This window comes from Cyclopterus lumpus, chromosome 11 (genome assembly GCF_009769545.1).
Source record: "Cyclopterus lumpus isolate fCycLum1 chromosome 11, fCycLum1.pri, whole genome shotgun sequence".
Lineage (NCBI taxonomy): Eukaryota > Metazoa > Chordata > Actinopteri > Perciformes > Cyclopteridae > Cyclopterus > Cyclopterus lumpus.
Window position 1 is genome coordinate 9,834,788 of NC_046976.1, and position 12,441 is coordinate 9,847,228.

Sequence of the window (12,441 nt, forward strand, 5' to 3'; positions counted from 1 at the left end):
CAATGCCAACAATGTTCTCGTCTTCTACACGACTCTCTCCGTTGCTGTTGTAGTTGATGGGGAACCAACAAGCGGGTTGGCCAGCTTCAGCTTTTTTATTCAATCTGACGTAGAGGAAACTATGAGAAAAATGATTCCGCTCATATTACCTGCTTTTTTGCAGTTGTTTTAGGGCTGTAGCCGTTTTATGCAACTCGCAGTGCAACACTGTTCTCCCACGTTGCTGCATGCTTCTGTTTGAAATGCTTGAATACATTCATTGTGCTGCTACTTTTAGTTTGCCACAGATCTCAGACAATCCTGTTTCGACCATTTGTTAACTGCTGTTTTCTTCCTCTTTTTCTCTTATCAGGTCTGCTGACTTATGTGAACTGTATGAAAGTGAAATGGGGTGCTATTCTTCAGGTCATCTCCACCGTAGCGAAGGTTCTAGCTCTCATTGTCATCATCATTACTGGCCTGGTTAAGCTTGGACAAGGTAGGATTTCATCAATAAACTCGCTATGACTCCAACGCTACTGTTCTGACTTGGCTAAAATTTGAAGGGATGAAGCACTACTGTGCCATTTAAGATAAAATCCATCTCATTTAATCAGTTAATTGAATGTTGTAAATGGTTAAAATCAGCCAATATCAGTCTCTTGAAAACAGTGAAGTAAATATTGTACCTCTGCGCCAATGTAAATATTAATTGTACAAATGCTAACCAATAGATACAAATGCTAACCAATATATTACATTGGACCAGCTCAAAGAAAACCATCCACATTAAATGTGTTTTGAGTGAATTGATTAATTTTACCGATTTGTAGTTTTCTTTCTGGTTAATTCTGTGGTACAAGAACTATAATTGTCAAGTTCCTATGTGTTTTGTTCAACTCTTGCCCAACTTGAAATGGCTTGGTACATGAACCCCAAAGGACGCACGAGACAACTCTTTCCAACACAGTTCCATATTTATTTTTTCCTTATTTGTTAGTTGTTAACTGGTTGGTCCATTAGGTTGAAAACCTTCAAAACACAAAAAGCAAAAGTTATACAAAAATGTAAATAAACTTTTTTTACAATTTCAATCCAACAAATTAATGCAAACCGTATGCAGCACTGGCGTTTTCAAGAACGTGCATCAAAATGTCAATACAAATTTCAAACAAAACAGCCAAACTCAAATGCAAACATCAGCAAACCGATATGCATGCTGGCTGTGTGATGCATGGTTACCACTGTACAATTCATCAAATCAATCATCACAACAAAAGTATTGTATCAGTATCAGTATCAGTATCAGTATCAGTCTCTCTCTCTCTCTCTCTCTCTCTCTCTCTCTCTCTCTCTCTCTCTCTCTCTCTCTCTCTCTCTCTCTCTCTCTCTCTCTCTCTCTCTCTCTCTCTCTCTCTCTCTCTCTCTCTCTCTCTCTCTCTCTCTCTCTGCCCCTCTGCTGCTGAGAGAGACTTTCCATTTGCAGGTGTAATGAGCAGCCTGCACAGGCCTGCTGGTGGTGCATTATGGGACTTGCAGTCTTTTAGGCAAAGGTCAAGTGAGCTGAGCTGATGAGTAACTGAAATGAAACTTAAAGAATTTGCTTTTTTTTTTTTGTTTAATGTCTTATTTAGGAGTGTTATGTCTTTACTCACACTGACAAAACTCTACACAGATTCCATTAACTTTATTGACATTTTCATTTCATGATTGTTTTTGATTGTGTTTGGCACTTATTGATGATTGGCATCTATGTTTGTGTCTTTCTTTTTACTAAACTGCTTCGAGCACGTATCCACTTATAGTGTATATAAATTGCAGGGTATTATACTAGTTTTTTAAAAATATTACATTGCATTACTTTATTTACTGGGCTAATATAACAACCCTGTGTTGGTGTAGGTTTTGACCAGAACTTTGAGGACTCCTTCAAAGGCTCCAAACTGAACCCTGGGGACATGGCCCTGGCCTTCTATTCAGCTCTCTATTCCTACTCTGGCTGGGACACACTGAACTTCATCACAGAGGAGATCAAAAACCCAGAGAGGTACGAGGTCTGTTATTTCAGAATGGTTTTCCCACAAGGGTGATTGATTTTCATTCCTGATGGCATTGCTTTGACTTAAACTGATATCTTAACCTTAATCTGACTTAAAACTAAGTAATCTGAATTTCACCCAATTGAGATCTTTGAGTTCATGAAATCCACTTTTCTCTTTTTCAGGAATCTGCCCTTGGCCATCGGCATTTCCATGCCCATTGTCACTGTGATCTACATCTTGACCAACATCGCTTACTATGTCGTCATGGATGCAGACGAAGTGCTCACCAGTGACGCTGTCGCTGTGGTGAGTAACTTAGTGCATTCTCCTTGTGCACTAAAGAAGCTGTATATGAGCAGTAACCATCCAACAGTCTGACCGTGTGCATACTAATGGTTACCTATAAACTCTATTAGTAAATCACAGAACATCTGCTCAGCCTTGTAGGGACTGCCAGGTTTGGTCTTTGCTTCCTGTCTTCTGCTGTCATCTCTTTCAGTCTGGCTGGCAGCCACAAGCACTAGTGTCTGGTTCGGTTCTCCATTTTGGTTATCTGTGGCTGTAGAATCGAGATGGCAGGAACCTCATTTAGCTAAAGAGGTTAGCGCCCCACACAGGAACATGGGGACATGATGATGTGATTAGTGATTACAGGGATTTCACTGTGACCTCACAAATCACATTTTTGGCCACAACTCAAGAATTCATGACCATTTCACTAATGTCTAATAGTTTTTAAATGATATAATGATGACATCTTGGACATGACATGAATATAAATTGCAATGTGACTGGTTGGCGAAGGCAAACAAACGCGAGGCGGTTATTCTAGTTTATTGAAGTATTTATTGTTACTGATGGACCTGTCGATCACTTTTTTGGCTCCACACCTCAGCACTGCACTGAAAGTTCATAATATTTAAACTTAAAAACCTGGTTTGCTTCAAACATTTAAATCCCATCTTAATTAAGAATCCTAATTGTAGACCCATATGCACTAAGCTTTAATAAAGCTTCTTTGAGTTTTCAGAGATATTAGTTGGACTGGAGCAAGAGATGTCATGTGTACAGATGAACAGAGTTACAACACATTTAATGAATGTATCAATAATTAGTAGGCATGATCCAGATTTCCACAATCCATGAAACGGAAGGAGAAAGAGAGGAGAGATGTGGAGGGGGCATCAGCAGGGCCATGGCAGGAGGCCAGGTCCAGGCTAGGGGCTGGATGCAGGAAGCAGGGACAAGAAGTAAGCTCAGTGTATCCTAAAAATCCCCCAGCAGCCTATAAGCCTATAGCAGCATATCTAGGGGCTGGACCAGGGCTAACCTGAGCTAGCCATAACTATAAGCACTATTAAAGAGAACAATCTTAAGTCTACTCTTAAATGAGGTGACTGTCTGTCTCCTGGACTGAAAGTGGAAGCTGGTTCCATAAAAGAGGAGCTTGATAACTGAAGGCTCTTGCTCCCATCCTAATTTTTAGGACTCCAGGAACCACAAGTAGCCCCGCATTTAGTGAGCGCAGCTCTCTAGTGGGGCAATATGGTACTACAAGCTCCGTAAGATATGATGGTGCATCACCAATCAAGGCTTTGTAGGTTTTTAAATGTGATTCTTGATTTTTACAGGGAGCCAGTGCAGAGCAGCTAATACAGGAGTAATGTGATCTCTTTTCTTAGTTGTTGTGAGTCCACGAGCTGCAGCATTTTGGATTAACTGGAGGGACTTATGAGACTTATTAGAGCAGCCTGATAATAAGGAGTTGCAGTAATCCAGTCTAGAAGTGTGAACCAGCTTTTCTGCATCTATTTGAGACAAGATGTGCCTGATTTTTTTAAATGTTACATTGATGAAAAAATGCAGATTTGCTTCACGTGGAAGTTAAAGGACAAGTCCCGATCAAATTCCAGCTACTTTGAAGGAATGTGGTACATGGCCTGTTTGCAAAGACACATTAACAATATCCAACAGAGGAGTGCCATTTGCAGTCTTGTCGGGATGGGGTCCAAGAGACAGGTAGACGGTTTAAAAGTAGAAACTGTTGAAGACACTTGGTCAAGGTTGATGGGAGAAAAGCCATCCAAATGTCAGCCTGGCTACAGTGCTAAAGAGAAACCTGGGGTTGTTCTTATTTTCCTCTATTACTGATGAGTAATAGGCTGCTCTGGCATTACAGAGGGCCTTTTATATGTTTTAAGACCATCTCGCCAAACTGAGCGTGATTCTTCCAGATTGGTGGAACGCCATATGCTTTCGTGAAGTTTGCTTTTAGTTTTCGGGTCTGAGGGTTATACCAGGGAGCAAACCTCCTTTGCCTCACCGTCTTCTTCAGAATATGGACCTGGTGGCCGGCACAGTATAACAAATAGGATTGGCTGTAATGTTTTCCAGGTTGGATGTGAAAGACTAAGAACAAGGCTTTCAAATGAGTTGTAGTTCAATTTAGGTTTAGGATTCATCAATAGGCTTGAGTCAAAGATGGCTGCTACTCCACCTCCTCAGCCTCGAGGAATGTGAGTATTAATATGACTTGGAGGAGTTGATTCATTTAAGCTGACATATTCGTCATGACTCGCCAGGTTTCAGTAAGACAAAATAAATCAATGTGATTGTCTGATATTAAATCATTTACTAATACAGCTTTAGATGGCGGAGATCTAATAGTTAGGAGTCCACATTTAATTATCCTGTTTTGTTGCACTGCTGAAATAGTGGTGTTAACCTGTATGAGGTTGTATGACTCCTCTTCTGGTTACTTATTTAATTAATTGAAGTGGCCGTCGGACAGACACTGTCTCTATAGAGTTAAGTGTGGGTAACTGCTCGAATGGAAGTGCAGAGAAGGGTGTATGACTACAACTCTGCTTCTGCTTCCTGATCTGAACTCTGGGTTGTCATGGAATAAGTATGTTTCAGTGTTGAGTTGTGCTTTTCGTAGTTCCATGATTTTCGACTGAATTTGTTGTTTTTTCATGATGATTACTGGAGCACTAATAACGCATATGACAGAATACATTCATCAATATCGGGGAGGAAAGGGAAGCATGGGGATTGAGTGCAGAGGACATTTTGAGACGGTCACCGCCGTCCCGTGACAGATTAACCATCCAGACCAGTCGGACAAAATGCCACCAAACTGCCCCCAGAGGGAGAGCAGAGATGGAATCTTAGTAAAACCAGTTAAGAGCTGAGGCTACTCCATTACCCAGCCTTCAGCTGGCCATCTGATGCCTAGTTGCAGAAAAATAAGATGGATGAAACAGGACTTCAGGAGGTCGATGACTGTCCACATCCTTACAGAGCCCTGGCTCCATCGTGGCTGCAGGACAGAGCACAGGGCTCCAGTGGGACGAGAGGAGATGGACTCTGTTAAGATGTCGGCTATATTATCTGCCCAGAGAATTGTTTTTGTTGCAGCTGCATTCTTTGATGGTAATGTAGGAAATGCACTACAGCAATTCATCACTGTTTTTGTTTTTTGTTGATCATGTTTCTCTTGTGTTGCAAATGGGCTACAACTGCATTTTATTGTGCGTTCCTGTGTTGCATAATGACAATGAATTCTCCTTTTTTAAATATGTAACATCAGAGTAATCAGCTATTTTTTACTTGTATTTAACATTGAGGGCCACTGATCTTGATGTCGTCTCCTCAGACATTTGCAGACGAGGCGCTGGGCTGGGCTCGATGGCTAATCCCTCTGTCTGTGGCCATATCCTGCTACGGAGGCCTCAACTCTTCCATTATCGCTGCCTCCAGGTTAATACATAAGGGCTATTCGACAAAATCCTACTTCTGCCTGTGATCTTTTGAATTTAAAAGTAGCAGCAAAACTAATAGCAAACATGGTGACATGCTTTCAACATTTTGTTTCTCCTGCAGGTTGTTTTTTGTTGGTTCCAGAGAAGGCCACCTACCCAATGTGCTGTGCATGATCCACATTCAGCGTTTCACCCCAATCCCTGCCCTGCTTTTCAATGTAGGTTTCAAAATGTTTGTGGGTTTTCTTATTGAACTGTGCATATTTGGTTGTTTGGATGCCTGTGTCCCTGATGCTTGCTCGTTACCAAACTCAAACCATCTTCTTTCCAGGGTGGCATGTCTCTGATCTACCTGTCTGTGCCGGACGTTTTCCAGTTAATCAACTACTTTAGTTTCAACTACTGGTTGTTCATCGGCTTGTCAATAGCCAGCCAGATCTACCTGCGCATCAAAGCTCCTGATCTGCACCGGCCTGTTAAGGTAAACAATGTGTGCAGCTTGAATGCTGATATACATGTTTCAGGATCATAATGACTCTGACTTCCAGGAACATATCATTTCCCCTCTGTGTGTGGGGCATGACGTGAATGTGGCATATGCAGGAACGGGAAATTAAAGTCAGACAGGTAGCCACAGTAAATGTGACACATCAGCGATCATGCAGTTTTTTTAATCGCATGTCACTGGGTTGTGATTTAAATGAATGCAGTAGTCCTCCGAACAGTCCCTGCTTGCATGCACATCCTGTGTATTCATAATGTTTGCATGAAATCTGTTCAGAAAATGTGGCAGAAGAGGCTCTAGACACCTAGAAAAGTAGAATACTTTTAAAGTCTGTCCCAATGCCTCCACCCTGTTAGAAAGACTTATGCTGGCTAAACAGGGCAACCGTTGGCCCAAAGTGTGACATCATCACGTCTCTTAAAGGCTTCCTGGTAATTTATCCTTCATTGACAGTCCACAACCTTTATTAGATGCTGCGGCTAAACAGAAAACTAAATAAACAGTAAGTAAGAAAATGCAAAAAGCTGTGATCAGTCCTTTAGACGGACAGAAGGATAACGTGCTACTGTATCTATAACCCTTCAAGCCTTTTAGACCTGTATTTACGTTTGTTTACCCATCAACAGTGCCTCTATTGCAGGCCTGACCACCCCCAGCAATGGCTTTGAGTGATGATGACGATGTTAAAAGCCCATGAAGTATTGAATCTAATCGCATAGTTTATTTGGTTATCCTAGTCAACATAGAAGTGACTGCACTGCATACCGGCTGAGCAATCTAAGGACAATTAAAGCCACAATTAAATAATCAGAGGAATGTGGTTATTATGTTTGTTAATGTCATTTTAAAATATTTTTTAACATTTCTTCTCTCCAACCTTTTGCTCCCCCTTTTCCTCTTTTCTGATTCCACTTCTTTTCTAAACCCTTGTGTATATCCTCCTCCTTCCCCTGCAGCTCTCTTTGTTCTTCCCAATTGTCTACTGCTTGTGCAGCATATTCCTGGTTGTGGTTCCCCTCTACAGCGACACCATCAACTCTTTGGTGGGCATTTCTGTGGCGTTGTCTGGTGTACCAGTCTACTACATGTGCATCCACTTGCCAGCTAGCTCTCGACCAATCTTCTTTGGGAAAATGCTCGGTAAGAGGCTTCAGCTGACGCCGATGTGCATGTCGTTGCAGTGGTGATGTCCTTAGCTGCTTTTCAAAAAGCACCATATTTTGCTAGGATTACTCTTTAATTTATATGCATGTTATATAATTAATGACTATTCAACCATTATACAAATATGCATGGGGACCAACATGCCTAAAAAAACATGGCCGCTTAATCCCAAGCAGCAGACTGGAGGGTGAGTTTGTATTTTGAAAGGAGCAATGCCCTTTGCATCATTAATTGACATGCATTTGTACGTAACATTGAGAGAAAAGCCTGACAGATGAGATGTTGAGACTGATATGGATATTTGGGACCGAAAAAAATCAGAGTACCATATAAATGGGCTGATGGTAATTCATTTTAAATTTAACATATTAAGAATGTTGATACAGATCTTTTAGATTGTTCTTATTTTTTCTTCTTGTGACCAGGATGCATAATCACAGTTGAGAATTCCTTCTGTCAGCTCTGGTGGAAACGCTGTAAGAGTTGCTCTCTTTCCAAATGACCTGAAACCTTATTTTGCATTTCCATACTGTAATTTCTTGTTCGGTTGTATCAGCAGACAGATACACGGCACATCTAGAATAGGCCAATATCGGTCCATATTTTGGCTTGGCTATTTGATAACATTCAAAGTCTGGGTACATAAGCTGTAAAAAATGTCCCTGTGCATGAATGTTGCCGTTTGATGTTATTATGGATAACCTCTGAAAGTAGCTTACTAGTCTTACTGTAAGTTGTGTGTAGACCAGCTACCATTGGCACATGTAAAAACTCCTTGTCTTAGTGTTAAGAGCTGAAGAGTGATTGAGATTACTGTTTCAAAGTTCAGTGTACTATTGAGCCCACATACGGTAAACTGTAGTGCAACTATAAAACCTGCAGTTGAAGAATATCCCCTCCTAATACTATTTATTTAATGAAACAATGTTTTAACTAGTAATCCTTTTAAGAGTCTAAAACACTGTATTGTTTGTTTATGATCATAATCTCTCCTAGGACAATCATGCACATGTCAGTCCGACAGTCAACGGCTGATCTCACATGCTGGAGCAGCAGACTGCATAATGTTCTTTGTCGCGTTATGATTGCGTGCTCCAACACCTCTGTGATTGCGGTTTCTCTAAACCTTACTGTACCTTTTTTTGTTATCTGGCATCAACTTTCCATTTAAACACGGAAACAAAGACCTGGAGGCTAAATAAACACTAAGTTGCAGGTACGCTTGTGCTGAGACGCATGCCTACACAGAGGCGGCACAGACATTTACAGAGATTAAAATTAGAGCGCATCAGTACAGAAGTGGTTGGTGCTGATAGATTTAGTGGCGATCTTCACTCCACTGAATGAACCACTCTCATTGTTAACTGTATTTTCAAAGATAATCTCTTCAGTGCAACCCTTGATTCCTTTAAATATTTTTTTTTTCTTCCACTACAGATCAGATCTCTCTGTACACCCAGAAACTGTTCCTGTGTTGTGGGACATCGCCTGATATCGACCTGGACAATTTAGACCCAGAGAAGATCGAATGATGAAGCAACAAAACCCTTGTGTGAAATGCTGTATGGAGGGATGGAAGAGGAAGAATGTACACAGGAGGTTGAGAGCTGCAGACAATTAGGATTTAGATGAGTATAGGATGAAGAAACTGAAGAGGTGAGCTCAACACACCTCTTCCTTTCTTTCTCTCTCATGCACAATATATATATATATATAAATGCTGAGTTTACTCTGCATGATTATACATTATGCTCAGTATAACCCTCCAAACAGCACTCAGATTAACTCGGTGAAACTTGAGCACATTCTCATGCTGTTACACAATGCAGTGTTGGCTGTGTAATTCTCTCCACTCGTGTGTCTCTACAACTGCAGCTCACACGCACACATTAGCTGACAGAAAGCTTTAGGGTGGCACTGCAATAAATGTAAAGTAACAACCTGATCTACAAGGAATTGTCTCTGCAAACATGCTCCAGGTTAATTTTTCACAAACAAATATAGCAGACACATTTTAAACATGTTTATTCCTTACATGTGTTGCATCACATCTCGTGTTAACGGATTGAGTTGCTGTCGCTCATTTGAATGTGTGAAAGATGAGCATGGATGGTTCAAACCTTGTGACCCTGTTTGAAATGGCACTCATGGCCCCTTATCACAGGTTACAAATGATGGCCAATCCAACCATTTTAGATTCCTTAAGATCATAGAAAGACGCTGGGATTCACAAGCAGAAACCAGTGACTATGAAAAGTAAGACAAAGAAACATTTTCCAAGTCTGCTTACACAGGAGACCCCTCATGATGGGTAATAATAATGATGCATCTTGCAGCCCAATGAGGTGCAAGACTTGAAGACCCTCCAACTGCTTATGTGTACATGTTTTGATTGGCCAATTACCTGTCTGGTGTGGATGCAAACCAGTGTCTAGTACATAAATGTGTTAGTTAATTTTTTTGTTTGAGTTTTAAACATCACCCTAATCGTGTGGCAGCCAGACGATGTCCAAAAACGTTGTTCTTGGGATTTTTGACCGACCTGTTTTTACTACCTTGATTATAGAAACGCTTTATACTAATCTACATCTGTACTGGATGACCAAATGGACAGATCTGTAATAATTAGCTTGGTGAGACAAGATTATTTCCAAAAGTACTGTTATTTTTTTGCTAACTTTTTATGTGTTCATTGACTGATATATCTATATATGATGTATCCGTCTGTGCATCCTATTTCTGTTCCTCTATAAACCTTTGAATGCAGGTCTATATTTGAGTCCTAGTGGGAGCTAATATTTACTTCCAGAGACGAACTATGAGATTTTTCCATGTGTCACTCAGGAGGCCATGTACAATTTCCATGTTTTTGTTTATGCCTTTTTTGTCACCTTGTTCTCTCTTCAAACACAAACCGGTGAAAGTAATGCTACAAAAAGCTAAGGGATATGAACAAAATGTACATTCCTATGTTGTGATGGTTTCCGGCTGAAGCAAACATACCTGCCAGACTCTGGTTAATGTTTGTCTTCAGGATGTGGTCTTCTCAAACAAACGGAAGCCCATGTGCACACATTGTAGCCTTCTCTTTTGACCCACTCTTGTCTGAAGAGTTGGTAACACAAATAGTATATTTAATGTAACGCTGCCTTGTGAATATATTCCCAACTTGGGCCATTTAGTCACCGTGCATAGCCAAAGGTCTTACACATGCTGATTGATAGTTGGACCATTTTTCTGCTCAGTGCTGTGAGCACGTAGCAAAGTGTCTCTGCTTTCTAGTGAGAACATTACAGCTCTAGTCAGTTGAACTACAGGTAGAAATAAGTCAAACTTTGATGTTTTGTGCTGTTGTCCTGATGACATTGATGTGCCTTCTGTGAGTGTGATGTGCCAACGGCCCCGTCTATTTTGATGAGCACTTCAGAACACCAGCCAGATATCGGTTTAATGTTGCTGAGTGTGCGTGTGCGAATTTCTCATACAATCAGAAGTCACAGGACTTGAATGTTGCAGTATTTTTTTTTTTTTATGCGTTTTTAATACTGAATCTGTGTGTTCTGGTTTGGTCGGGTTTGTCAAAGTTGTGATCTGTGTATTTGTAAAATTGTGTCTTAAGTGCTCTCTTTGATTGTTTTTATTTATTATGTGTTGACAAACCAAAAAGCAAGACATGCTTTTCAGTGGAGAAAGTCTTGTTTGCCCAGACTGATGCATAAAGGTGCTGTGTTTTATTTGAATAAAGACGAGTTCAAAATGTGTGTCTCCATTACTTTGTCCTCACCCTGAACTGGAAACATGGCAGCTGACGGCCACTAGAGGTCAGGCTCTTCTCACGCATCATGAAAGCCTTATTATTTTCAAGTTTAACAATGAATATCTTGAGGTGTTTGTATGACAATTAATTTAAATATTTTACTTTAGGCCGGTAAAGTGCTTTTTCTCTTTTTAAAACTGGTTTCTGAAAACGGTACATATATTTATGTATAGCAAATCAGCTTTTTAAGTTTGGGAACTTTTGTGATGAGAAACTGACAGACAGAACTCTTTTAATGTTTTCTTATTATTACATCATAACATTAGATTTATCCCTGGAAAAAAAGTCATACAGGAATGCAACAGTAGAATAATGTGGTCCAAAATCTCATGTTCAGATAGTAATGTAGCAGTTCTCCAGTGAGAGATGAGCGGACTACACAATATTTTACAGTGGGAAGAGTCAGTATGATTCCTGAACAGGATCTTGCATTAAATATATTATCAACATTATTAGTGATTATTTATGTATGTATACATACCTACATACATGTGCTTACCTTCTTGTTTGTGAGCACAATAATGCTTATCAAACGTCAGTGTTCTTCAGAGTTTGTAACCAAAGTCCATATTCAAGGTGGCAGAGAATTAAAGGGCAACATAGTTGTCAGATTAGGTGCAGTAGGCTGCCACAGGTAGACTGATCTTCATGATGCTGTGTATTTCTTTGGGTGCACACTCCGAAACTGTCCCTATGTCTTGGTGTCTCTGACTGACCGTCTTTCTTCCAGCCTCCTCAGGTGGCAGGCCGAGCCCCACCTCTCCTCCCCCGAGGGATCGGGGCAGAGGCATCACATTTCAGCAGGATGCGCACTCCTTGCCTCAGATGCTGCCTGTCGATAGGCGCCCGTTCCTGGGGAGAGTTCTGCCTCTGTCCCTCCCCAGGAGAGGAGGGAGTTGGGTTCCACTGACTCATGCATAAAAGATAAAGCAGTGAAGGGGAAATGCAGCCGAGCACCACAACAGCTACAGTAACAGCTCTCACTCAGAGAGTAAAGTATTAGTTTTAAAAGACCCAGGCTGCTTACGGTGGCGCTGGGCACCACTAATGCTCTAGTGGGAGACTGTCCTCTGGATGGCCAGAAGCACCGGGCTGCTGCTCTTTGGTGGATGAGTGGCGATCGCACACTGGCACCAGCACCTTGGCATCATGGAGCTGCCTCGACGTCTG

The 12,441-nt window shown here is 41.0% G+C and overlaps 1 protein-coding gene across 4 annotated transcripts in view; it reads left to right on the top strand.

The window, feature by feature from the left end:
* si:dkeyp-120h9.1 (uncharacterized protein LOC566469 homolog) overlaps positions 1-11,215 on the top strand; it is a 20,290-nt gene extending 9,075 nt beyond the window's left edge. For 2 of the 4 annotated variants that reach the window (XM_034544560.1, XM_034544563.1), the window contains 9 exons: positions 353-478; positions 1,466-1,537; positions 1,882-2,026; positions 2,204-2,327; positions 5,680-5,783; positions 5,907-6,003; positions 6,117-6,266; positions 7,247-7,430; positions 8,892-11,215. In XM_034544560.1, coding sequence (XP_034400451.1) covers positions 353-478; positions 1,466-1,537; positions 1,882-2,026; positions 2,204-2,327; positions 5,680-5,783; positions 5,907-6,003; positions 6,117-6,266; positions 7,247-7,430; positions 8,892-8,986 — 1,097 coding nt within the window. In that variant the 3' untranslated portion in view covers positions 8,987-11,215. The remainder of the gene's footprint in view (positions 1-352; positions 479-1,465; positions 1,538-1,881; positions 2,027-2,203; positions 2,328-5,679; positions 5,784-5,906; positions 6,004-6,116; positions 6,267-7,246; positions 7,431-8,891) is intronic. The other 2 variants (XM_034544562.1, XM_034544561.1) reach the window with 2 other exon arrangements.
* Positions 11,216-12,441: the final 1,226 nt, after the last annotated feature.